The 26,383-nt window shown below is 53.5% G+C and overlaps 1 protein-coding gene across 7 annotated transcripts in view; it reads left to right on the top strand.

Moving 5' to 3' along the window:
- The window catches only part of Card11 (caspase recruitment domain family, member 11), a 77,335-nt gene extending 54,373 nt beyond the window's left edge, over window positions 1-22,962 (top strand). For 2 of the 7 annotated variants that reach the window (XM_013023502.1, XM_013023503.1), the window contains 19 exons: window positions 8-160; window positions 870-995; window positions 2,324-2,521; window positions 3,033-3,209; window positions 3,597-3,648; window positions 4,549-4,631; window positions 5,391-5,491; window positions 6,805-6,857; window positions 9,185-9,317; window positions 9,538-9,739; window positions 9,946-10,072; window positions 12,521-12,761; window positions 13,198-13,354; window positions 13,753-13,848; window positions 15,158-15,293; window positions 16,135-16,314; window positions 18,383-18,507; window positions 20,379-20,494; window positions 22,353-22,962. In XM_013023502.1, coding sequence (XP_012878956.1) covers window positions 8-160; window positions 870-995; window positions 2,324-2,521; window positions 3,033-3,209; window positions 3,597-3,648; window positions 4,549-4,631; window positions 5,391-5,491; window positions 6,805-6,857; window positions 9,185-9,317; window positions 9,538-9,739; window positions 9,946-10,072; window positions 12,521-12,761; window positions 13,198-13,354; window positions 13,753-13,848; window positions 15,158-15,293; window positions 16,135-16,314; window positions 18,383-18,507; window positions 20,379-20,494; window positions 22,353-22,557 — 2,661 coding nt within the window. In that variant the 3' untranslated portion in view covers window positions 22,558-22,962. Of the gene's footprint in view, window positions 1-3; window positions 161-869; window positions 996-2,323; window positions 2,522-3,032; window positions 3,210-3,596; window positions 3,649-4,548; window positions 4,632-5,390; window positions 5,492-6,804; window positions 6,858-9,184; window positions 9,318-9,537; window positions 9,740-9,945; window positions 10,073-12,520; window positions 12,762-13,197; window positions 13,355-13,752; window positions 13,849-15,157; window positions 15,294-16,134; window positions 16,315-18,382; window positions 18,508-20,378; window positions 20,495-22,352 lie in introns of all 7 variants that reach the window. The other 5 variants (XM_013023504.1, XM_013023505.1, XM_013023506.1 and 2 more) reach the window with 5 other exon arrangements.
- The last annotated feature ends 3,421 nt before the right edge of the window (window positions 22,963-26,383 follow it).

The following is a 26,383-nucleotide window of genomic DNA, read 5'->3' as shown; positions in this document are numbered from 1 at the left end:
CACCCAGGCCGGCAAGCGCAGCCTGCCAGACTCAGACAAAGCCATCCTGGACATCTTGGAACATGACCGGAAGGAGGCACTGGAGGACCGGCAGGAGCTTGTCAATAAGATCTACAACCTTCAGGAGGAGGTGCGCCAGGCTGAGGAGCTGCGAGACAAGGCAGGTGCACCAGGGGACTCCAGGGGCAGCGTCCGCCCAGCCTGACCCTGACTTCTGCCCACCAGGAGCTGTGGAGGGTGGGGAGGGTAGGCATGGCAGCCAATACTGGGGCTTAAACTCAAGGCCTGGACACTATCCCTGAGCTTTTTCACTCAAGGCTGGTGCTCTACCACTTGAGCCACAGTGCAACTTCTGCTCTCTCTTTTTTTTTTTGTCCATCATGGGGCTTGAACTCAGGGTCTGGACATTGTCCCTGAGCTTTTTCACTCAAGGCTAGTACTCTACCACTTGAGCTACAGAACCACTTCTGGTTTTCTGATGGCTAACTAGAGATAAGATTCTTACAGATTTTGCTGCCCCGGGGCTGCCTTAGAACCGTGATACTCAGATCTCAGCCTCCTGAGTAGCTAGGATCCCAGGCGTGAGCCACCTGCTTTCCAAGATGGCTTGGAAAAGAAGACACTCAGGGCACACATAGCCTCTGCATTGTTCTCCCCACGCATTGCCTAGTAGGTCCATACCCATCCATTGCCAACTGAGCAGCATTCGACCACAGATGCCTTTCAGTCAGGTAGCTGCTTCTTGGACCGCTTGGGCCACATGGGGAGGGATGGGCAGCGCCAGGCAGCACAGCTGGAAAGTGAGCCACCTGCCCTGACCTATTGATGGCTGGTGGCCTGCATTGATTTCTCACCTTGCTCTTCCACAGTATCTGGAGGAGAAGGAGGACCTGGAGCTGAAATGTTCCACGCTGGGCAAGGATTGCGAGATGTATAAGCACCGCATGAACACCGTCATGCTACAGCTGGAGGAGGTGGAGCGGGAGCGGGACCAGGTACCCTCCAGCCCTCTCACTCCACACACCCCCCCAGTCCCTGGGCCCCAGGGCTTCTCAGCGATGTGGCCCATCCCACCATGTCACAGACTGCACAGGGATGGCCCATAAAGCCGTCTTTCCTGTTTCTACTTCAAAGGCCAATTCCAAAGCCAGGCATGGCAGTGCATGCCTGCCACCCCAGCCACTCAGAGGCAGAGATAGGAGGATCGCAGTCTAAAGCACAGCCCTGGGTAAAAATAGCATAAGACCTCATCTGGAAAATAACTACAGCATGAAAGGCCAGGGTGTGGCTCAGTGGTAGAGCACAAGGCACTGAGATCAGACCCCACTGCAGCCATCCAGGAAGCTTCCAGAACCCACAGGCATTTGGGGATCACAAGGGCCTAAATAAGATTACCAAGGGTTCACATGCAGAACGTGGTTTGGTTTTGTTTTTGGCAGTACTGGAGGGTTTGGGGGCGGGGGTTGTGGGGGTTTTTGTTGCTGTTTTTTGTTTTTTTGGTCATGGGGCTTGAACTCTGGGCCTGGGGGCTGTCTCTGAGCTCTTCAGCTCAAAGCTAATGCTCTACCACTTGAGCCACAGCACCGCGTCCAGTTTTCTGGTGATTAATTGGAGATAAGAGTCTCACAGACTTTTCTACCTGGGCTGGCTTTGAACTGCAGTCCTCAGTTCTCAGCCTCTTGAGTAGCTGGGATGACAGGCGTGAGCCACTGACGCCCACTCAGTACCTTGCAGATCTCAGCCACTTGAAGCACATCCCCAGCCCTCTTGCTTTAAGTCACATTTGAGATACAATCTTGCATTTTTCCTGGATCAAGATTCTCCTATTTACCCTTCCTACACAGTTGGGATGGCAAGCATGCGTCATCACACTCAGCTTTTTTCAAATTGGTTGAGATGAGGGTCTTATGAACTTCTTTGCCAAAGCCGCCCTCAAAACTTGATCCTCCCAGTCTCTGCCTCCTGAATAGCACAAGCACAAGCACACCTGGCTAAACAAGGTCTTTATTAAAGCCGCCCTCAGGAAGGGCAGGCTCTGCTCCAAGGGACACTCATAAGATGGGGTGCCCTCAGACAAGCTGCCCACTCAGGATCCTCATCTGTGGAATGGGATGGGGTACAGCCCAGGGAGGTACACAGCCAAACTCACCTATCCCAGAACACATGGCAAAGGCTGAATACACAACATGGGGTCACCTGGTTGAGACCCCCAAGAGTCAGAGTCAAGAGACACACAGCCCTGGCCTGGTCAGAGAGGTCCCTGGGGTCCTGGGGGTTACATCAGGGTGAAAGGTCAGGCGTCTCTGTGTGGCTTTCCCCACAGGCTTTCCACTCCCGAGACGAAGCCCAGACGCAGTACTCGCAGTGTCTGCTGGAGAAGGACAAGTACCGGAAGCAGATCCGGGAGCTGGAGGAGAGGAACGACGAGATGCGCATTGAGATGGTGCGGCGAGAGGCCTGCATTGTCAACCTGGAAAGCAAGCTCCGCCGCCTGTCCAGAGAGAACAACAGCCTGGACCAGGTGAGTGGGCCGGGCCACAGGCGGCCAGGCCCCACGGGAGGCAGCTGACCCCCTTCCCACACGCCTCCTGTGTGCACACCTGCAGAGCGCTGACCGGAACGGAACTGGCTTCAAAGTTAGAAAGTATAGTCCAGTGCTGGTGGCTCACACCTGTAATCCCAGCCACTCAGCAGGCCAAGATCGGAGAAGTGAGGTTCAAAGCCAACCTAGGGAAGGGAAAGTCCATGAGACTCTTATCTCCATTGAGCCACGAAAAAAGCCAGAAGTGGAGCTGGGACTCAAGTGGTAGAGCACCAACCTTAGTGACTAAGGGACAGCACCCAGGCCCAGTACACACACACACACACACACACACACACACACACAAGCCATGGGTATGAGTCCAAGAGCCTGTCCACCAAGAAGGCAGCCAAGGCCCTCCTGGGGGAAAGCAGGACAGGAGGAATGGGGGGTGGGGGCTGAGGATGAGGAGCTGCAATACCGGGCACCAGCCCCCCACCCCTGTGTGCAGAGTCTACCCCGGAACCTGCCAGCTGCCATCATCAATCAGAACTTTGGGGACACCAGCCCCAGGACCAACGGGCAGGAAGCGGACGACTCCTCCACCTCTGAGGACTCTCCAGAGGACAGCAAGTACTTCCTGCCCTACCACCCTCCCCGGCGCAGGATGAACTTGAAGGGCATCCAGGTACCCGCTGTCAATCAATGTCATCCTGGAGGGTAGGGCGCGGGCGCCCCCTGCAGGCCACCTCAGGCTCTGCCTGGGGCTCTGTCAACCAGGGATGGCTTCTCACCTCAGCCCTAGAGAGGGAATTCATGCCAACCCATGGTGGCTATTTGTTTTATTCATTTCCTTTACTCTTTAAGACAGGCAGGCAGGCAGGCAGGGGCAGGCTATGCCTGCAGCTAACACAGCCCAGGCAAAAACACAGACCTTACCTAAACAATTAATTACATAATTAATAAAGCCAATAAGGCTGTCTGCCTGGCTCAAGCAACAGAGCACCTGCCTAGCAAGCATGAAGTCCTGTGTTCAAACCCCATGCCCTGTCTCCCTTCCCCTCCCATCTCTCAGCTGCAGAGAACCAAATCCCCCATCAGCCTGAAGCAGGTGTCGGACGTTCAAGGTTAGTGAGTGCCCCCTGCCTCTCGCCCTCATCTGCCACTCCACGTCTCTCAGACCACTTTGGAGGCTTCTGGGGGGGGGGTCACACCAGGGAGCAGTCCATGCACGTGGTGATCTAAAGCCCAAGAGCCCCTGCCCCTCCCCATCCACACCAGGCTTGCCGACAACCTGCCCTGGAACGATGCCCCAGTGTGGAGGTGGGAAGTGGGAGGGAGACAGGGATGTCGGGACATTGAAGCAGCCAGGAAGGGAAGCCTGGGGTTAGGGAAGGGGGACTATAAAAGGGGAGGACAGGAGGGTGAGTGTAGCCCGGGAAGTACGCTGCATTGAACACTGCTGCCCAGGTGTGCTGACCCCAGAGTTGGGAGTTGGGAGTAAGGCTGTGAGGTGAGGTGAGTCAGGCTGAGCTGGTCTTTTCAGGCATGGAGCAGTAAACAGGCCAGTGCCAAAGCCTGGTCCAGCTCACTGTGCTCCATCAGGTGTCTCCAGGACCTTTTTGTTGTTGTTGTTGTTGAAAGACATGTGCAAAGGGCCTGGGGTCTAGGAGAAGCAGAGTGTTATCCCCAAGCAGAAAGGGAACAGCACCCCAGGGCCTGGACTCCATGCCTCAGGGGGCTGGGCCTGCTGGGCTGCCTGGTTCTGGGGGCTGGGTCAGGCCCAGGGGCCAGAAGACCAGCTGTACAGACATAGAGGGGGAGGTCGGAGGACTCTGATGGCTGAGTAGTCCCACCCAGACTGGCCCTGTGGGCACACAGTCACCCAGGCAGCCCCTCACAGAGCAGGGGAGAGGATGGCACCAAGCCATCTCTGATTTCCTTTTCCCTCCCCCTCCTTTCTGCCTGGCCCGTCCCCACCCCCAAACCCTCTCCCTGTCCCACCATGGCCCTCTCTGCTGCCACAGGGAAGGGGTCGGAAGATGACTGCACAGGCTGCAGCCCTGGCTCCTCCCGCTCACTCCCAGCTACCAGCTCCTTCTGCGATATGGTGAGCTGGGCTCCCGCGCACATACACCCTGCCCCTGGGCTGCACGTTTCCAGACGTTTATCGAAAGATGTCTGCAGGCTTCCCAACGCATTTGCACTTTCCTTGCCTCCTCCTTTCCCAATTTAACACTCGGCGGGAGGAGGGCCTGAGGCTGGGGGCCAGGGGGAGGCGTGCTGGCACCAAGGCAGGATTGCTGCTCCAGAATTCTGCTTCCCAACCCCAGGGCAGTGGCCGGCAGCCAGGGCTGGGCCCTGAGCAGCTGCAGGCGCCTCTGGCTGCACCTGGCAAAGATTTCCCCAGAGCCAGGGTCCCCAACACCAGACCTGATGTGGCTCACCACAGCCAGGCAGCAGGAGGAGCCCAGGATTCTAAATCCCAAGCCCCAGGGCAGCCTGGGAGGCTGGGGCTAGCACCAGAGCACACTCCAAAGCTCTTAGCCAAGACACCACACAGACAGTGGCCTGGTTCCATGTCCCCCACCTCTCCAGCACAAGACGCCTCTAATCTGCCCCCACCACGGGTTCCACGATCTTCTCTGTGTTCCCAGCAGAGCGAGTGCAGCACCCCAGCTCTGCACCCCACACGCTCCACCCTGCCCGCCCCGTGTGTCCCCAGCCTCCCCTGGCCAAGGTCACTCAGCACCAGCACGCTGTGCCCACATGCCTGGGAACAGCCCAGTGAAATGGAGGTCCCAACTGTGTAGTATTTAGGCCTGGGGGGGCGTGCACCCCATAATGCTGCCGTGCTCCTGTTTCCCAGCAGCCCCACCGTAGCCGAAGCAGCCTCATGTCCACCACGGCTGAGCCCCCGGGAACTGACTCCATTGTCAGGCGCTGCAAGGAGGACATGCCTCACCGCAGGTGAGCTGCAGGTGGAGGTCCAGCCCGCCACCACCCGGCGCTGCACGCTACCTGCGCCCCATGCCATGACCTTGACAGGGAGCGGGGAGGGGCACAGAAGGTGGGCTGTCAAATGGCCAAACCCAACTCTGGTCACAAGGCTCATGTCTGTAACTGCAGCTACTCAGGAGATAGGACTTGGGAGACTCACCGCTGTAAAAAAGTTAATGAGACCTCCCTTCTTCACAACCAAGCCTAGCATGTAGATAGACTCCTGTCATTCCTTCCAGTGATTCAGTGATGAGGAAGATTGTGGTTGGAAGCTAGCCTGGGCCTGGACACAAACTTAAAACTTTCTGAACAACAACGAAAGCAGAAAGGGTCAAGGGGCATGCCTCAAGTGGTAGAGAGCCTGTCTAGAAAGCATAAAGACTTGAATTCAAACCCCAATACCGCCCCCACACACACACAAACTGTGTCCTTTGGCCCCTGCTGCCCAGAAATCAGGGTCCTAGGTCCCTTGGCTTAAGAACGTGGCATTTTTTGGACAAAGGATAAGAAGTATTTACTGCTCCCCATCCTCCTTCACCTCCCCAAACCCATCTGCATCTGCTAATCTATAAAATACATATATATGTATGTACATTATATATATATATTTATATATATATATATATATATATATATATATGTAATAGTATATAGGAGCCAGGTGGTTGTAGTATGGAGGAGAGGTCTATCTTTTTTCTTGTGCCATTATTGGGGTTTGAACTCACAGCCTGGGCACTGTCCCTGAGCTTTTTTGCTCTAGCCTGGTGTTCTGCCACTTGAGTCACAGCTCTACTTCTGGCTTTTTGCTGGTCAATAGGAGATAAGAGTCTCATGGACTTCCCTGCCCAGGCTGGCTTTGAACCAGATCTGGAGCTCTTCCTGAGCCCCTTCAAAATCAGCCCCAGCTGTGGCCAGCTGTGGGGACCTCCCCCCACCATGGTCATCCTGGCCTCCTGCGCTCCTCAGGCCAGCCCTGTGAGGGGCTTGTCCCCCACACCTGTTTGAGGACCCATCAAAACCAAAATGGGGCTGCAGGTACTGTCGGGGTCTCAGGCATCAAGAATGAGCCAGGCCTCACCCCACCGGGTCCCCTCACCCTTCAGTCTCCACCCGCATGGGGCCCTCCTCGCTCTTCCTCTGCACCCTGCGGTACCCTTCCTCTCCCCCTCCCCCACCCCCACATAGCCCTCTCAGAACCCAGGCATCTTGGTTGTTCTGGAAGCTTCCCCCTTCCCTGCATGCTCACCGCGGGGCCCTCATCTCCCCTCCCTCCTGTCCTGCAGCATCGTGGAAGAGGATAATGATAGCGGTGGCTTTGACGCCTTGGACCTGGAGGGTACGTGCCTGCTGACTCTGAGAGGCCTCCCGGAGCCTGGGGAGGTGCTGGGCCCCAGGCAGGGGTGGAGGGGCCAGAAGTGTGTGGAAGGCATTCAGAAGTTGCATTTAGGCTCGGAGCTGAGATGAAGGTACTGGGGGGCCTGGAGCCACCCGGGAGCTGGCTCTTTGTTTCAGACCCAGTTGGAGCCACTTGATGCCGAACAAGACTGCAGAGATGGGAGGTTTGTTGTTGCTGTTCCAGTGTTGGGCCTTGAACTTGGGGCCTGGGCGCCGTCCCTGAGCTTTTTCACTCAAGACTAGCACTCTACCACTTGAGTCACAGCTCCACTTCTAGCTTTTTAGTGGTTCATTGGAGATAAATAATCTCATGGACTTTCTTGCCCAGGCTGGCTTTGAACTGCGATCCTCTGATCTCAGCCTTCTGAGTAGCTAGGATTACAGGCATGAGCCACTGGCACACAGCTTAAAATCCAGGTTTTAAAAGGAATCATCCTCCGCTGGACATGGTGGTACATGGCTGTAACCCTAGTTATTTGGGAAATAATTGTCTGAACCAGCCTGGACAAAAATCTGCGAGCTCACCAGGCACTGGTGGCTCACCCATGTGATCCCAGCCCTTAGGAGGCTGACGAGAACTATGAAGACCAGGCTACCCAGTGTTGCCCTGCATTATAGCCAGGCTCCGTGGAGGTGCTCAGCTTGCATGCCATCTGCAGGACCAAGCCCAGGACAGCAGCTCTCAGCAGGACTATGGTTCCTGTCATTCTGTGGGCTAAAGAAACAGAGTCTCAAGGGTACAGAAGAACAAGGCAGTGGGAAAGAGGGAAGCAGGATCCTCGGAACAGCTTCAGTTTCCATCCCTTAGCCAACTGCACAGAGTGCCAGGCTGGGGGTGGGGGTGGGGCTGGCATTGCAGTGGCACCAGAGTGACGTGTGATCCCCTGCAACCAGAGGTGGACACTCACCACTAGAGGTATGGTTTAGCCTTTGGGCCTTCCCAAGGGCAGAGCTGGGCAGCGTGAACATGCCCGTGAACCCAAATAAGCCATGCAGGGAGCCAGGAACCAGGGCCTGGGGGATGGGGGGGGCAGGAGGGAAGGACAGAGTGCGCATGTACTGTGCCAGCCAGGAAGCTGGGTCCAGCCAGCCTGGTGCCAGGTGGCCAGGACACAGATTTCCATCCAGTCCTTGCCAGGATTGAATGCAGTGCTACCGCTATGAATAAACAGAGCAGAAAGATGCAGATGGGCAAGCCTAGCCACATCTGGGCAGGTCAGTGGGAGGAGGGAGGGTATGGAGACCTCTCTGTGCCCCCTGGTGGGTGGCAGAGATGGCACGTTTGGAGAGAGACAGCTCGGGAGACTGAGAACACCCCTGGTGTGCCAAGCTGGCCCCCACAGTCCCCAGCCCTGCCTTGGGCCCCTTGCCTGAGGATTGGCCTGTGGATGAACTGAAAAGACTAGTGACCCTCTCTAATTGTGGATCGTCAGATGTTCTGAGGTATTAAAGGGAGGTTAGCACCTACCAAAGGCTGGATAATGAGCAGAGCTGGAGGAGTCTTGCAGAGGGGAAGTAAGGAAGAGAATCCTGGGCAGCCATCCAAAGTACTTTGCAGTATCGGGATGGGGGAAAATCCTCTCTGCAGAGTTCTCGTTATCAGCCCTGAGCAGGATCTGCAAGCCAGAGTCCAAAGCTCTGGAAAGCAAACTTGTCCTCCCTGAGTCCTCAGGGTAGTCTAGCTGAGGTAAGAGAGGTAGGAGAGACCCCAGTACCATAATTTTGGGGAGCCCTCACTGGATAGGAGTGATGAGATTTCAAGAGGTGAAAAGCTAGGGGCCTAATTAAAACTAATCAGGCCAAGCCGGGCACTGGTGGCTCATGCCTCTACTCAGGAGGCTGAGATCTGAGGATTGCAGTTCAAAGCCAGCTGGGGCAGGAAAGACCTTGAGATTCTTATCTACAATTAACCACCAGAAAATCAGAAGTGGTGCTTTGGCTCAAAGTGGTAGAGTACTACCATTAAGCACAAAAGCTCAGGGACAGCACCAAGCCCCAGAGTTCCAGCCCCAGGACCAGGGAAGCGGGAGGACTAATTGGGCTGGGCAGGGCAATACATGCCTGTAATCCCAGCTAATTGGAAGGTGGAGATGGGAAGATCAGGATCAGAGCTTGGCCGAAGTAGAAACTCAAGATCTTATCTAAAACCTAAAGCAAAAAGGACTGAAAGAAGGTCATCACCAGTTGTGCCAGAGTAACCAGAGACAGGCTCGGGTGCTCCCTGTTGGTGCTCCTAGGTCCTAACAGCCTGCCCTGGCTCCTTTGCAGATGACAGTCATGAGCGCTGCTCCTTTGGGCCTCCCTCCATCCACTCCTCCTCCTCCTCCCACCAGTCTGAGGGCCTGGATGCCTACGATCTGGAGCAAGTCAACCTCATGTTTCGGAAGTTCTCTCTAGAAAGGTACAGGCAGACACAGCAAGGGTGGGCTGCAGGAGGCGGTCCCTGGGCTCCGTGGTGATCACTGAGGCACGGTGGCCAAAGCTCGGGCAGTCAGGGTTGGGGCCAGCAGTTGGGTCGTGTGACTAGCAAGGTGGCTCCATCTCTGACAGCCTTGGAACCCAGAGGCCGGGGCTTCGGCCACCCAGCTGCTGGCTAACCACCGCTTTATCTTCCAAACCAGACCCTTCCGGCCCTCGGTGACCTCTGGGGGCCACGTGCGGGGTCCTGGGGCCTCAGTGCAGCACACGACGCTCAGCGGCGACGGCCTGGTCGGCCAGCTCACCCTTCTGGGGGGCAACGCACGGGGCAGCTTCATCCACACAGTCAAGCCGGGCTCCATGGCGGAGAAGGCAGGGCTGCACGAGGGCCACCAACTGCTGCTGGTGAGGGGCAGGGGGCTCCCAGGGTCCAAGAAGCCCCCCCTACCATGCATACGTCCTCCCCCGCCCCCAGGAGGCGCTGAGCGGGTCACCGTGTCCGGTCCAGCCACCACTGGCTCTTATTCCCCTGGGGAGGGGGCAGGCAGCCTCTACCCACTGTGCCCTTGGCTGGCTGGCAGAGGCCAGAAGAACAGTGTGTTTGCTCCTAGCTGGAAGGATGCATCCGAGGGGAGAAGCAGAGTGTCCCCCTGGACGCGTGCACGAAGGAGGAGGCCCGCTGGACCATCCAGAGATGCAGCGGACCTGTCACCCTGCACTACAAGGTCAACCATGAAGGTGAGGTCTCAGACAGGCCAGGAGTCCCCCCACCTCAGGCCCATCTGTTCTGTGGGAAGAGCGAGCCCCTGCCAGCCCCAGCGAGGGGACAGAGGGGGTGTCAGGTCCAGCAGGCAGGTATTGAGGAGCAGACAGGGACAAAAGCTTTTCCATGTCTCCTTGGGCTGGGCAGCACGCTTCCTGCTGCCTAACGGGTTGCATTGGATGCAGTAGCCCTAGCCAAGGCCGCTTTCACCACGCCCTGCCTGGTGGAAGTTTCCCTCTTCTATGGACCACATCACAGCCTTGACCTTGTGTCCAGGGGTCCTCTCCCCCCCACCCCAGGGGCCAGCTGCCTCCCGTTGCCTTCTTATCTTCACCCCCTGTGGTTTCTAATCACAGCTCCTCTGTCGGCTCCAGCTCCTAGGCAATGTGGGCTCTGTTTGGTTCCCCAAATCTGATTTCTATTCTCACCTTGGGTTTTCCTGCATGATTTTCTCTGCAGCTGGGTCTTATTTTTAACCACAGGGCTCATGAATGTTTCAGCAGAGAATAAATAGCCAACTCCTCTAGCGGGTCCCGCGTTCCTTCCAGCAGTGTTTGCGCTGGTGCAGATAATAAAGGTGCTCTGTCCCCAAACACAGGGCTGAGTCCCCTCCACCCCACCCCTCCACCACAAGGTGAAGCGGACACTCCCTTTCACACACACACACACCTCTGCAGCCTAGCCTTTCAGCCTCACAAATAATCTCTGACCAGTGGCCAGCAATGCCATAGTGTGGGGTGAATAGCACCCTCTGGAGTTGTGCAGTGACAAGGCCCTGCCATCTGGAACTCAAGACAGTTAGCTCAGACTATCCCACCCAGGTGGAAGGAGGGACTCTAAAATGCTCTGAGCAAAGCCAAGAGGCTCAAGGGTGACCTGATGTGGAATCTCTTGTTTCTTCACACCCAGGCCGTGGGAACTTGGCCCCTGCTGGTAGGAATGGGTGGAAGGACATTTGAGGGCCTGTGAAGGTGTATTAGCTCCCACCCTTGCTCAGTCTCTTGCATGTGACATCAATTTAGGGAATTTATATTATGGATTGATATCCTAGATGTTTGCTTTACAGTTTGCTGATTTTATAATATTCACAGTTGGTACTGTGCTTTCTTCCGAAGTTATTTGCAAAACATTTACTCAAAAACAAAAACAAGCCGGTGCCAGTGGCTCATGCCTGTAATTCTAACTACTCAAGAGGCTGAGATCTGAGGGTCGCCAGCCTGGGCAGGAAAGTCCTTGAGACTCTTATTTCCAATAAGCCACCAGAAAACTGGAAGTGGCGCTGTGGCTCAAGTGATCAAGCTCTAGCCTTGAGCTGAAGAGCTGAGGGACAGCACCCAGACCCAGAATTCAAGCCCTACAACTGACAAAAAAAGAAAGAAAGAAAAGGAAAGAAAAGCTATCATTGATGGGTGCCAATGGCTCACACCTGTAATCTTGGCTACTCAGGAGGCTGAGATCTGAGAATCACCGTTTAAAGCCAGCAGGAAAGTCTGTAAAACTCTTATAGCTAATGAACCACCAGAAAACCAGAAGTGGAGCTGTGGCTCAAAGTTGTAGAGAGCTAGTTTTGAGCAAAAGAATTCAGGGAAACAATGCCCTGGCCCCGAGTTCAAGCCCCACAACCAGCCAAAAAAATAAATAAATAAAGTATCATTGAAGATTAGAATGTGGGTCAGGGTCTTACCAACTTAGAGAATCCCTTGGCAGGATCTGACCCAGCTAACCACATAGCTTCTCAGCAATTGCTTGCATGTCTGTATCCAAGAGAAATAGGCACATGTGTGCACCAGAAATAACTCATAGCAGACTTATTCATAACAATCCCAACCTGCCACCAGGGCAAATGTACATATAAGAAGGAGAATGAATAAAGGCATGAAGTGTGGAGTACCATACAGTGGTGAAAAGAACATACTACCACATCTTGCAACATCTAGAGGAGTCTAATAGACATAACATTGAGCTTTAGCATCCAGACCAAAGGCGTTTCTATATTTGTTTCCCTGTGAAGAAAATGAAGCACAGTGAACAAGGTAATAGCAATCAGGATGAAGTTTCTCCTTAGAAAGGGTATTCACTGGTGGGGATTGGCTACAGAAGAAAAAAGCAAGTGCCAGCCAAGCATGGTGATGCATGTCTACAATCCCAGTACTAGGGAGGCTGAGGCAGGAGGATTGAAAGACTCTGTCTCAGAAAGAAAAAAATAGCAGGAATGCTAATAAAAGCAATTATACCTTGGCACAAAATTTAGCTCTGAGCTTCAAACAGAGAAACTCACAAATGACCACTTGCCCATCAGGGAGAAATTAACCATCCACAAACTCCCCACAACAGTCCTGCCCAGGAGGGGTGGTGGGAAGCTGTGGGTGACTTGGGGGTTTGGGGGCTGCTGGGTGATTTGGGGGTTGGACCCACCTCCGCAGGGTACCGGAAGCTTCTGAAGGACATGGAGGACGGCGTGATCACATCGGGAGACTCGTTCTATATCCGGCTCAATCTGAACATCTCCAGCCAGCTGGATGCCTGTTCCCTGTCCCTCCGGTGCGATGACGTGGTGCACGTCCACGACACCATGTACCAGGACAGACACGAGTGGCTGTGTTCCCGCGTTGACCCCTTCACAGACCAGGACCTGGACATGGGAACCATCCCCAGCTACAGCCGGTGAGGCCAGGGGCTGGTGAGAGAGGCAGGTGGTGCCAGGGTGTCTTCAGAGAGCTCACGGAGGAGCCTGGAACCCCAGCCTTTGCCTGGTGACTAGATCTCCAGTCGCCCCTCCACTGGGAAGCTGTCCTGAGCCCAGGAACCATGCCTTGCTCCTTCATTGAATTTTCCCAGTGCCTCATGCAGCCTGATAATGACCAGGCCTGGTGCTGACTCCTTGATCACGGATCACAGTGAACTTGGGAAGTGCTGGGGAATGAACCCTGGGTCTAGACAATATTCCTTGGACTGTGGTACTGAACTTCCATACAGCTCACCAGCTAGGAGAGGGACAGCAGCCCCAGGCTCACAGATGAGAATGCCCAGGCCTGAGGAAGTCTTTGCCCCAGTCCTGCAGGGGGTGTTCAGGAGACACATGCAGCCCCATCTTCCATAGGAGGCGCTGGCCATTCCTACTGCTCCAGCCCCTAAGGGTCATCCTGTCTCACCTCCCCAGGGCCCAGCAGCTCCTCCTGGTCAAGCTGCAGCGTCTGGTCCACCGGGGAATCCGGGAGGAGACAGATGGCACCCACCACACACTGCGAACCCTCCGGGTAAGTGTAGCCTCACCAGGCAACAGGGGTAGAGACCTTGCCAACTTGACCCCTGTCTCTCCAAGTCTGGGGAACAGCACCCATGAAAATCTTTGGGATCATGAGCTGCAGAGGAGCTTGGTTTCCTCTGGGAATGAACAGCCCCTGGATCAGGCCCAGCGTGTACCCTCAGGGAAGACGGTGGCCTGGATCACTCCCGTGATGTCAGAATGCCACTGTTGGATTGGGGTGACCTTCCCCCAGCCTCCAGGCTGCTTCCCGTCTGGCTGCAGCTCTGTGTTGCTACCTGATGCACAGAGAGGATGTGGAGAGGGAGTTTCTGTTTCTCCACTGCAATTACTGCTCTCAGCTCCTGCCACGCCCCACCCCCCACTCTCTGACTGATCAACTCTTTGCAGAATACGCTGCAGCCTGAAGAGTCACCTTCCACCAGTGACCCCCGGGTTAGCCCCCGACTCTCCAGAGCCAGTTTCTTCTTTGGCCAACTCCTCCAGGTAAAAGCCCTCTAGAACCCTCTGTCTTTGTGTCCCATTTTATTTGGCTCTGCCTTCTGCCTGCCAAGAAGAGATGGGCAGGTGACATCAGCATAACAAGCCCCTGTGTTTAAAACTTACAAGTTTTCATCATGCCTGAGGACCCCTGCCCACTTAATCCACTCCATAACAGGTCGGTAGACAGTTCTCTGCTCCTGTTAGATGAAAATATCCCACTTTCTTTGAAGAAACGTATGGCCTAAAACAGCTTAAACATCTTAGCTGTAAGAATATTAGTAGAATTGGCCAGCTCTTTGAATAATACCTAAGTAATAGCAATAAAATTGTATTTTTAAAAAAAGAATGCTAATAGAAAAAATCCAGGGCTGGGAAGCTGGCACAGTGGTAGAGCGCTTGCCTTGCATGCATTAGGCCCTGGGTTCGATTCCTCAGCACCACATAAGCAAAAAGAAAAAAAGCCGGAAGTGGTGCTTGGCTCAAGTGGTAGAGCGCTAGCCTTGAGCTGAAGAGATGAGGGACAGCGTCCAGGCCCACAGTTCAGGCCCCATGATCGGACCCAAAAAAAAAAAGAGAGAAAAATCCAAAAATCTCATGTGTCAAGAAAACAAAATCATTCCAAATATTAAGATTAGTTTACTGCCTCAGATTGAACTTTAAATTTATCTGAGCATTCTGAACCAAAGAAAAAAGAGAAATTAACAAGGGACCAGTGGCTCACGCCTAGCTATTCAAGAGGTTGAGATCCAGAGGACCTCAATTCAAAAAAAAAAATACATGAGGCTCCATCTCCAATTAACCAGCTAAAAGTTGGGCTGGTTGCCTGGCTCAAGTGGTAGAGTGCTACCCTTGAGCAAGAAATCCATGTGAGCACAAGGTCCCAGAATTCAAGTCCTGCGCACACACAAAAAAGGAGTACAGAGAGCCAGCAAGTCGTTTAAATCTTACCTGTCTATTAAAACATTTTAGCTCTTTGAAACCAGAAAGGAATTTTTTATTGTGCTTACTTCCTAAAAGGAACCCATTTTTGCCTGGACCATTTTCCTTGTACATATACAAGGAACATTGACTCACACATTATGGTTGCATCAGAAATGTCACAGGTACATAGACACAGTCTTCGTAACTATTTCTTACATTATTAGTCAGGAATTCATCCACTTACCTACCAGCAGCCACCTGCTGCATATCTTCAGTCCTTACAGAGAACAGGATGGGCTTTGGGGTCAGCTGAGTTGGAGGCAGCTTAGTAACAGAGAGGACCATTCTCCCTGTGCCACGCCCCCATGCCTCCCCTGCTCTATCCTTCTAGTTTGTCAGCAGATCCGAAAATAAGTACAAGCGGATGAACAGCAATGAGCGAGTCCGGATCATCTCTGGGGGTCCCCTGGGTGGCCTGGCCCGGTCCTCACTGGATGCCACCAAACTCTTGGCAGAGAAGCATGAAGGTGTGTGGTGACGGTCTGGGCACCCATTTAGAGGGGTATCTCCATCCCCAGATGGGGCCTGCTCCCCCTAAAGATGAGGATGGGAAGATGTAGTTGGCCTCCAGTTGGGTACCTTGCAGTGCCCAAGACCTGGCCTGATTGACACTTGTCATCGTGGCTTCCAGCCCAGCTGCCCACGTTAATTGGAGCTGCTGGCTGTAGAGTGTTTATTTATTGATTTCTCTCCCTACTGAGTGCTTTTTGCCATTTATCTCACTGATGAAGGGCCACCTGGTGCCCTGTTTCCCATCCCCCACCTGATGGCCAGCCAGCTCCTCTCTGCCTCCTCCCCTCCTCCCCTGTGGCCAGGCTGGGCCTTCCTCAGGGGACAGGACAAAGGCCAGCACTGATAGTCTGGAAGAATGACCAGGTTCCTTCTAAGACTGGCTAGGCCAAGGGATGGAGGAAAGGGACAGGCAGGTCACTGGTTTGTGGGAAGCAGAGTCTGAGGCTGCCTGGGGCTGACTTTAGCAGTCCCCCCACCACCACACACACACCCCATCCCCAGTGGGAGGCCCTACTCCCGCTGCCTGCCTGGGCTTACCAGAGCCATAAAAGTTCCTAAAGCTGATCTCTACCATCCCTGACCCCTGCGTCCACCTGGTCTCCTGCCTGGATCACTTTTCTCCCTGGCCACCACCTCCTCCTCCTCCAAGCCCAACTCTGAGCAGATTTCCTTGATCATCTGAGGCCTTCCAGTCTAGGCTGGGCTTACACAGGCACAAACCCCTGTGGACATGGTCACCTCAGACATCCCCGGGTGCCCAAGCCTCTGACAGCCACCCCACCCATCCTCTGCCAGAGCTGGACCCTGAGAATGAACTCAGCAAGAACCTCAGCCTCACGCCCTACAGCCTGGTGCGGGCCTTCCACTGCGAGCGCCGGCGGCCTGTGCTCTTCACACCCACCGTGCTGGCCAAGACGCTGGTTCAGAAGCTGCTCAACTCGGGAGGTGCCATGGAGTTCACCATCTGCAAGTCAGGTGGGTTAGACAAGAAGACCCAGACGGAAGGACACCTTGGGGGACCCCCACCATCAGAACACCCCAATGCCTCCCCAGGCCTGCTTCCCATCTCCTCCCTATCTCAGCCCACTTCAGCAGGCACCTGGCCCTCCTAATCCCTGTTTTATACTGAGGATGACAAAGCTCAGGGCACCCACACAAGGGTGCAGCCAGTCACCCCATCACTCTGGGCCATGGTCTCCCCACACATGGAAGGGGGTGCTGGGATGACATTAGATACTCACCAAGCCCCAATCTCAGCTGGAGTCACCTATATCTATCTATTTACTTACTTATTTAGCTGTCTATTTAGTGGCAGGACCAAGGATTGAACTCAGGGTCTAGCACTTGCTAGGCTGGTACTCTACCACTTGAGTCACACACCCAGCCCTTTCGTTTTACTTAGTTTTCAGATAAGCCCTTGTGGTGGGAATGAAAGGTTTATCCTCCTTCCAGACCCATTTCCTGCCCTTGAGTTTGTACCCTGGCCACTGGTGTGAGCCACCAAGGCCAGCCTGAACCCAAGCAGAATTTCCAGGCTTGGACCTGTTCCTCTGCCCACGCACACACAAATAAAAGGAATCTCTGAGGCACAGAGAAGTTAAAAATGTGATCAGAGGGCTGGGAAGGTGGCTCAGTGGTAGAGTATTTGCCTTGTATGCATGAGGCTCTGGGTTCGATTCCTCAGCACCACATAAGCAAAAAGAAAAAAGCCGGAAGTGGTGCTGTGGCTCAAGTGGTAGAGTGCTAGCCTTGAGCTGAAGAGCTGAGGGACAGCGCCCAGGCCCAGAGTTCAGGCCCCACGACCGGACCCCCCCCCAAAAAAAAATTAGATCAGAATCACTCAGCAAGCCAGCGGGGCCTCCTCCCGTCTCCCACTCCTCAGTACTACCACAGAAGGAAGCCATCACTGTGCCCATGAACTTGTCTTGTAATTGTCTGTGGGCCACACTTTTTTGTCCTGCCAGGTCAGTACAGCAGCTGGTTTGGCATAAAAAAAAAATCCCTGGGGCTGGGAAGGTGGCTCAGTGGTAGAGTGCTTGCCTCGCATGCATGAGGCCCTGAGTTCAATTCCTCAGCACCACATAAGCAGAAAAAGCTGGAAGTGGCACTGTGGCTCAAGTGGTAGAGTGCTAGCCTTGAGCTGAAGAGCTCAGGGACAGCACCCAGGCCCGGAGTTCAGGCCCCACAACCGGCAAAAAAAAAAAAAAAATCCCTGTTTGGCCCTTAGTAGGGTTGATTGAGGAAATCAATGGATGGATGGACAGATGGGTGGGTTGATGGATGAATGATGAACAGGTAAATGGATAGATAAAGAGTGGGTAGGTAGCAGGTAAATGAGTGAATGAGTCTATAGATAGGTAGAGGGATGGATGGGTAGATAGGCAGATGATGGATGGGTGATAGACAAATAATGAGAGGGTATATAGCTGATGATTGAGTAGATGACTGGATAGATGGATGAATGAATGGAAGGAAGACTGCACGGGTGGGTGGGTGAATGGATGGATGGGTGGATGGATAGATGGGTGGATGGATGGATGGATGGATGGGTGGATGGATGGATGAGCAGATGATGGGTGGATGATAGATACTTATCCACCAATCGTGTGGATAAATAATGGGTGGGTAGATAGCTGGTGGTTGAGTAGATAAGTGGGTAGATAGATAGATAGATGGCCACATGGAATGGTAAATGAATGGATGAGTTAATGAGTGGGTGAGTGGATGGATGGATAGATGGATGGATGGACAGATTGTGAGTGGGCTCATGGGTAAGATTCTTTGTGATTGAACTCTTGGTGGTGGGAGAAATGTGACACTAAAGTTCCTGAGCTGCTTTGCCCAGTGAGGCTCCTTCCTGAGGATCCAGGTCCCCTGTATTTGTGACCCCACCTGCCCTGCCAGCTATGGGGAGTGTGTGGCCCCAGCACTGCCTTAAGGACTCTATCCAGTGAGGACATTGAGATTCCTTCCCAGTGACTGGCAGTGGATCTGACTGGCTTAGATCCACGAGTGACCACCCCCCTGTGTCCCTCTCCCCTAGATATCATTACGAGAGATGAGTTCCTCAGAAAGCAGAAGACAGAGCCCATCATCTACTCCCGGGAAAAGAATGCCAACACTTTCGAATGCATTGTCCCAGCCAACATCCAAGCAGTGGCAGCCAAGGTAAGGGTGTGGGTCAGAGACCCCCCACCTGGTCACTGCCAGGCCTCTAGTGAGAGGGCAGCTGCTTTTTCCTCCCTACCCCTATGACTTCCTCCCTCCCTCTGCCCCTGTTCTGCCAGCTCGAACTCGGGTTTATTTTGGAGCCACCTTCTGTTTCTGCTTCTGAACTTATGCACCCGAGGTGTGACACTGGGGTGAGAGACAGCAAGGTGACAGGTGTCATGTAGCCCAACCAGGGGAAAGAGAGTCATCAAGGCCAGCAAAGTGTCTGCACCGAAGGTCCTTTGGGAAATTCTGGAGCCAAGCACCTGTGACCCTGCCCCAAGCACTGAGTTCTTCCCTCCACTGGCACTTGGGCCCAAGGCAGCTGGTGCCCCAGGGGGCGTGGCCTGACACACATGTGAAAGCCGAGGCCAAGCTTTTAGAAGGCCAGAATATTTGGTGGTGTTTAAGTTTGGGTCAGAGTCGTTAGGAAGTTTGATGGCTGGAGTGGAGAGGAAGTGGGCAGGTGTGAAAGTCAGGCAAATGTCAGATGCCAGGCAGGTGCTGCCAGCTGTGTGAGCAGGGACAGTGGGCAAAGGGGCCTGGGCATACTAGGCATTTGTTTCTACCTTTGGTATTTGAACTTAGGGCCTTATAGTTGTTAGGCAGATGCTCTACACTTCAACCACATACCCCCAACCCCTTTTTGTTTTCATTGTTTTCCCAACAGGGGCTCACATTTGGTGCACAGGCTGCCTGGATTGTGATAGGCCTTTTTACACTTCCTGCATGGCAGGCATGAGTAGCTAGAAACATCACAACCAGCTCTTTGTTGATTGAGATGGGGCCTTGCTAACTTTTTGCCCAGCTGGTCTTGCACTCCTTCCTCTTGGTTGGAATTATAGGCATGAGCCACTGCACCTGGCTGTTTCTTTTCTATTTCTTCTTTCCTTCTTTCTCTCCATCCCCTCTCTTACTTTTTCTTTTTTCCTTCCTCTTTCCTTTCCTTTTTTTTTTTTTGCCGGTCTGAACTCTGAGCCTGGGCGCTGTCCCTCAACTCTTCAGCTCAAGGCTAGCACTCTACCACTTGAGCCACAGCGCCACTTCCAGCCTTTTCTGCTTATGTGGTGCTGAGGAATTGAACCAGGGCCTCATGAATGCAAGGCAAGCACTCTACCCACTGAGCCAACTTCCCAGCTCCCTTCCTCTTTCCTTTCTTTCCTTCCTTCTTTCCTCCTCCCTCCCTTCCTTCCTTTTTTCTGTTACCTCAGTCTAGATTCAAACTCACAATCCCCTGCCTCCACCTCCCTAGTTCTGGGAATACAGGCATGTGCCACCACACTCAGCATTTTTTTTTTTTTGGTCGGTCGTGGGGCCTGAACTCTGGGCCTGGATGCTGTCTCTCAGCTCTTTAGCTCAAGGCTGGCACTCTACCACTTGAGCCACAACACCATTTCCGGCTTTTTTCTGCTTATGTGGTGCTGAAGAATCAAACCCATGCATGCAAGGCAAATACTCTACCACTGAGCCACCTTCCCAGCCCACACTCAGCTTTTTATGTGCTCCTTCAGTATGAAGCCTGATATTCTATTTACCATGATACCTTCAGTGAAGCAGGGGACTGTGAGGCCCATGGGTGAGAACTCTACAGGTGCTCTCAGGACCTACCAGCCAGCACCATCTTTCTAGTGCTTTCTACCCTCTAGCTGGAGTGGCAGGTGGCCTGTTCTTCCCTCTCTAGGGCCAGCCTGGCCTCTGTCGCCACAGGTCTCTGTGACCACCACATCATGGGACAAGCCGTGGGATGTGTGTGTCCCTGTGTGTCTGTCTGTCCTTACGCGTGCAGGGAGGGCAGGGCGGCTGCTGACTGGTGTCTGCTGTGCTCCCAGAACAAGCATTGCCTGCTGGAAGTGGGGATCGGCTGTGTGCGAGACCTGATCAGGTGCAGGATCTACCCCATCGTGCTGCTCATCCGCGTGTCCGAGAGGAACATCAAGAGATTCAGGTGGGCCCTCACCTCCACCCACCCCTCCCCCTGCCACCCAGGGGCCTTGCCCAAGATGGGGCCCACACCAGGGCAGACTCTTGGTCATGTGTGTGGAAAGTACAGGCCAGGGTGTGGGCCAGCTTGCCCCCATTCCCTTACAGTGAGGAAACTCCTGAGAAAATCAGCCCAAAGCAGAAGACAGTGACTATGGCGCCTGTTACAGAGGGGGCTGGGCTCTGTGTCCTGTCCAGGCATCCTGGCAGAAAGCTGCTCACCTCCTGGCAGCAAGGAAGCAGGGAGTGGGGGGTGGGCCAGCCCGAAGACAAAACGCCCCCCATGTCAAAAGCACCCCATGACGGCCCCTCCCGGCCCCAACTCCCTGCCGCCACTGCCCCCTTCCAATAAGGCCACCAGCTGGGGTCCAAGCTGAACACCACCACCACCCCCTTGTTTATGCCAGTTCTGGGGCTTGAACTCAAGGCCTGGGTACTGCCCCTGAGCTTTTTCACCACGGCTGGAGCTCTACCACTTGGGCTACTGCTCCACTTCCAGATTTTTGGTGGTTAATTTGGAAATAAGTCTGCCCGGGCCAGCTTCGAACCAAAATCCTCAGATCCCAGCCTCCTGCATAGCCTGGATTGCAGGTGTGAGCCACCAGTGGGCCTGCTTTGGGGGACACCCCAGAGCTCGACAGTAGCAAGAGGCCTCAGGGAGACGCGGCAGAGCCATGAGGACAGCCCTCCCCGGCCCTGCAGGGCACAGGATTTAATTCCACATCCACATGTGGAATTACATAAGAGCCTCCAGGCCAAAGCTGTACGTGTACTGTCTGGTAACTCAGGCAGAGGGGGCAGTACCTGGCTGGGCAGTAACCAGAGACACTCTGGCTCTGGCTGCAGCGAAGACACCACCTCTAGGATCTGTTTCAGGGTCCATGTGGGGTAGAACAGAAAGAGGATGCCACTGGGGCCTGGGCAACCACGATGGACAACATCCTGGGGTCCTCATGTCCCCACATAGCTACCAATATATGTTGGGGAGATCAGACCTTGTTGCTCCACGAGTAGACTGGAACGTGGTGTTGTATAGGAAATGGGATGGAAACCCCTGAAAAAAAGTCAACATGGAATTATGAGATCCAGCTATCCCACTTCTGAGCCTTTGCCCCCAAAGAACCAAAAGCAGTTGGGGCTAGTATTGAATGGCTGTAATCCCAGCTCTTTGGGAGGCAGAAGTAAGAAGGATCACTGTCTGAGGCCAGGGTCTTCAGACAAAAGTGTGCGGCCTTTTGTGAAAGACTAAAAGCAAAAGACCTGGCAGCATGGAACAAGTGATAGAGCACTGCCTACCATATGTGAGGCTCTGAGTTCAAATACCCAGCTCTTCCCTCAAAAAAGAATTTATTTTTTAAATTTTCACTTCTTAGGATTTTTTCATAATGTGCAACATGAAAGGGCCCGGTAGAGCCCAGTGTGAGGCGCTGGTGGCTCACACCTGACATCCTGGCTACTCATGAGGCTGAGATCTGAGGATTGCAGTTTGAAGCCAGACCAGGCAGGAAGAGCCATGAAACTCTTATCTCCAATTAACCACCAGAAAGCTCAAAGTGGAGATGTGGCTCAAGTGGTAGAGCACCAGCCTTGAGCAGAAAAGCTGGAGGACAGATAGTGCCCAGGCTCTGAGTTCAAGCCCCAGTATTGGTGGGGGCTGCAGGGGGAGGCAGAGGATACAGGTAGTAGGGATGAATGGAGCTAGGAGTGTGGTATAATCAGCAGGGTGGTCCCAGGAACCCACACAGCCCTCCATGCCCCTAGGCTGGCAGGGAATGGACATCAAGTCTTGCAGACTTGCCACAGCCCCTACATTTCCCCAACAGGAAGCTGCTACCCCGGCCGGAGACGGAAGAGGAGTTCCTGCGCGTGTGCCGGCTGAAGGAGAAGGAGCTGGAGGCCCTGCCCTGCCTGTACGCCACAGTGGAGGCCGACGCGTGGAGCAGCGTGGAGGAGCTGCTGCGCGTCCTCAAGGACAAGATCGCTGAGGAACAGCGCAAGACCATCTGGGTGGACGAGGACCAGCTGTGAGCCAGGGGTCCGCACACACTGACGCCATGATGCTCCGAAGCCAGCCTGGCTGGGCCCTGCGCACCCATCATGGAGTCTCAGGAGACACACATCTGGGGAGGAACAAGCAGCAGCTGAGCAACCAGGGCCAGCCCGGGATGGGACCCAGGGCTGGAGGCCCCAGGCCAGCAGGCCCCTCCACAGCCTAAACGCAGTTGAATGTATTGTATGGGGACTTTGTAGAGCTGGCGGTGCTGCCGGCCCCAGGGATGTACTGTCAGCTGTTCCCCAGGCAGGGCAGGCCTGGAGAAGACAAGTGGACATGCTGTTATTTCTATTGCATTAAATCTCTCTCCTTTCTATTCCATTTGGTGCTCTGCAGAAGGTTCTGTCTGGCCATCTGCCTAGCAAGCCTGGCTCAAGCCACGTGGGACTCAGGGCCATGTGGAGTGACCCCAGGGCCCATGGGGACCCAGGAGGTCCCCAGAGGGAGAGCTACTCAACGTAGATATTGGGCTTATGAGGTTGTCATATACAAAAAATGAATTTTACATCATGTGGAGGTAAAGACCAGTAAAGTTTTTTTTTATTGTTTTGCCTGAACTCTGTTTCCAGGCCTGAGCATCATTTCACATAAAGCTAGCATTCTACCACTTGAGCCAACACACCACTTTTGGCTTTCTTAATAATTTACTGGAAATAAGAGTCTCACAAACGTTCCAGCCCAGGTTGGCCCTGAACCACAATCCTCAGATCTCAGCCTCCTGAGTAGCTAGGATTAACAGGTGTGCACCACCAGCACCCAGCTCCAGCGAAGTTTTTATCAGCAAAAGAAAGAAAGGTGGTACACAGCCAGCCCCAGATGCTGGCTCTGACATCAGAGCCATAGATACTGGGAAATTGGGGTGGAGTTTGGTTTGAACTCACCTTAGGGTCCATGCCCCTTCTTTCTGGATAGGCCTGATTCATTCTGGTGTGTCTAAACATTTTCATGAGCAGCTGTTAATCGCCTAGAAGAATTGCTTTGTGCTATTTCCATGCGTGTGGATAACGCACTGTGAGCGAGTTCACTCTCTTAGCGGCTTTGCTCGTTCTGGCTGCCTCAATGCTTTGACATCAGCAATGGAGCCGAGAGCTGTGGAGTCCTGTCAGCAAAGGGTGTTGGGATCTGAAATGCTGAGTCCCTGAGCCTCCTTCCAAACACTTACTAGTTGATTGCAGTGTTCCTTTGAAGCAGGTGGCTTTCCTTAAGATTCACTTTTTTTTCCCTTTGTGAACACTTCTGCGGTGAGAGGAATCTTGGTGGTTGTTGTTATATGTCCATCCTGGAGCTTCAACTCAAGGCCTGGGCACTGTTCCTGACCTTTTTTGCTCAGGGCTAGTGTTCTACCACTTGAGCCACAGCTCCACTTCTGGATTGATTTGGACACAAGAGTCACATGAACTTTCCTGCCCAGTATGGCTGCAAACCATGATCCTAAGATCTCAGCTTCCTGAGTAGTTGGAATTACAGGTGGGAGCCACCAGCACCCAGCAAGAAAGGAATCATGTTCTCAGATGATTATCACTGTCTTTCTTTACAATATTCTTGCTGATGTCTCCCAGCATAGCAATCTTTTTTTGTTTTGTTTTGTTTTTCTGGTCCTAGAGTTTGAGCTCAGGGCCCTCCCACTTTCTCACAGCTGGTGCTCTACTACTTGAGCCAAGGCTTCCGCTCAGCTTTTTGCTGGCTAAGTTTTGAGACAGACCCTCTAGAGCTTTTCTATCCAGGATACCTTTCAACCTTAATCTTCTTGACCTCAGCCTCCTGAGTAGCTGGGATTACAGGCAGGAGCCACCACACCCAGCCGCTGCGCTCTGTGTATTGCAGCTCAGCCAGGGAGTGTGAAAACAGAGTGCCAAATGATGTCACAGCAGCGGTGGTGATCTCAGAATTTCTGGTTCCTGTTTCTCCCGCTTCACTTTTTCTCCCAACTGATCCACCACCACTCTTCCTGCTTTTCTCAGGGCTCCAAAGGAGCAGCTGACTAGAATGATAATGACAATAGCCCCAGGAAGTACCATCCTGTGCCAGCCCCCCCCATTGTCATCTCCACCCCCAGCTCACAGATCTGTGAGTGCAAAGACCCTACCACAGTAGAGACATCTCCTTCCCTGTTCAATGTGAGCTTGCCAAGTACAGACTCACCCACAGCCAGCCACACACACCACGCCAGGCTTCTCCCTCCACAGATATTATTCTGGGAATCCTTGTGCACGCCTAAATGACCCTTGCAGCGAGGGCTAATCAATACACGTATAAGCCAGCCAGGCACAGTGTGTCATGCCTGTAATCCCAACTACTCAGCAGAAATCAAGAGGATTGTTGTTCAAGGCCTGTTCAGGCAACAATGGAAGACCCTTCCCTTCCCCCAAAAAAACTAAAAGCAAAAGAAGTTTCAGGAGGTAGTGCTTCAGTGGTAGGGTACCTGCCTAGTAAACGAAAGTAAAGTAAAGGAAGGAAAGATAGAGTAAGGAAGGGGAAGGGAAGAAAGGAAAGATTGTGTGCAAGTCCAGCCCAGGCAAAGAAGTCCTCAAGCCTCCATATCCAGTTAAGCCTCAAAATGCCAGGCTGGAGGTGTGGCTCAAGTGGTAGAACACCAGCCATGAGCAATGCAAGAGCTTAAGGCTTTGTATTCAAGCCCTGGTGCCAACACACAAAAAGAAAAAGAAAAGAAAATAGAAGCCAATATGTGGAGGGGGCGGGGAGCAGGGCAGGAGCGGGAAGCAAACAAATTGCCTCTCTCTTCAGCTGGCTGGTTGGAACACAGATAAGATGGCTGGAGCTGGAGCAGTCATGTTGGAATTTGGAGACAAGCACAAAGGCAGAAAGATAGGAGTTAGCGCCTTTGGTGACATTTGCGAGCCCAGGACATCCTGCCGCTCAGATTTCTTTGCGACAGAAATAAATTTTTATCTCTAGTTAAGTGGCTGTTCCTGGCCTTCCTTACTTTATAGCCTGCAGCAAATTCTCAACAGAGGGGGGGGGCATCTCATTTCAAATACCGTGGGGTCCATCTTCTGCTAGGTTTTTGCCACATAATCAAGATATGAATAGTGAAAGAACTAGGTTCATAAAGAATCTCATCCTCTGTGTGTGTGTGTGTGTGTGTGTGTGTGTGTGGCCAGTTGTATTTCTGGCACTCCAGCTCTCCCAGGACAATCCAGGGAGCTGGGATCCCCTAGCCGGGTCTGGGGGTCTGGCGGAGCCCCTGGAGCACCTTTGATCTGTCCGGTCTCTTAGCAAAGCCAGCACCCCAGCAGGAGCCTCTTAGCACCGAGGTATCATTTTTCCAAACAGCCCCAGGAAAGAAACTGGATCCTGGGTCTGCAGAGCGCTGGCTGTGGAGTTTCAGCGCTGGCTATTTAAGGAAAGATAAAGCACTGAGCTCGGAGGTGCTGGCTGGAAGACCTGCCCCCACCATTTGGGAGCCTGGAGTTAGATACTAAATTTCCAACACAGCGAGTCACGGAGCTTCCCCCAAGGGGGCGGACATGGCCGGAAATGAGTCCCAGATAAGAGGATTGCTGATTTATTTATATTTATGTCTTTAACTTGAGTCCTCCAGTTTGCCGTGCAAAAACAACCAGGCCTCCCAGAGTTCAAGCCCCATAACCGACAAAACAAAACAAAATGAAACAACCAGACCTGCAGCTTGTATAGAACCTGGACGAACAGGGTGGGGATGGGTCAGTGCTTGAGAAAGCGATCTGAAAAGAATGAGTGCCGAGCCTGGCAGTGCATGCCTATAATCCCAGCTCACATGGGAGGCAGAGGTAGGAAGATCAGGCGAGATCAAAGTGCTAG

Source organism: Dipodomys ordii, unplaced genomic scaffold (genome assembly GCF_000151885.1).
Source record: "Dipodomys ordii isolate 6190 unplaced genomic scaffold, Dord_2.0 Scaffold68, whole genome shotgun sequence".
Classification (NCBI taxonomy): Eukaryota; Metazoa; Chordata; class Mammalia; order Rodentia; family Heteromyidae; genus Dipodomys; species Dipodomys ordii.
This window is presented reverse-complemented; position numbering and strand designations above follow the sequence as displayed.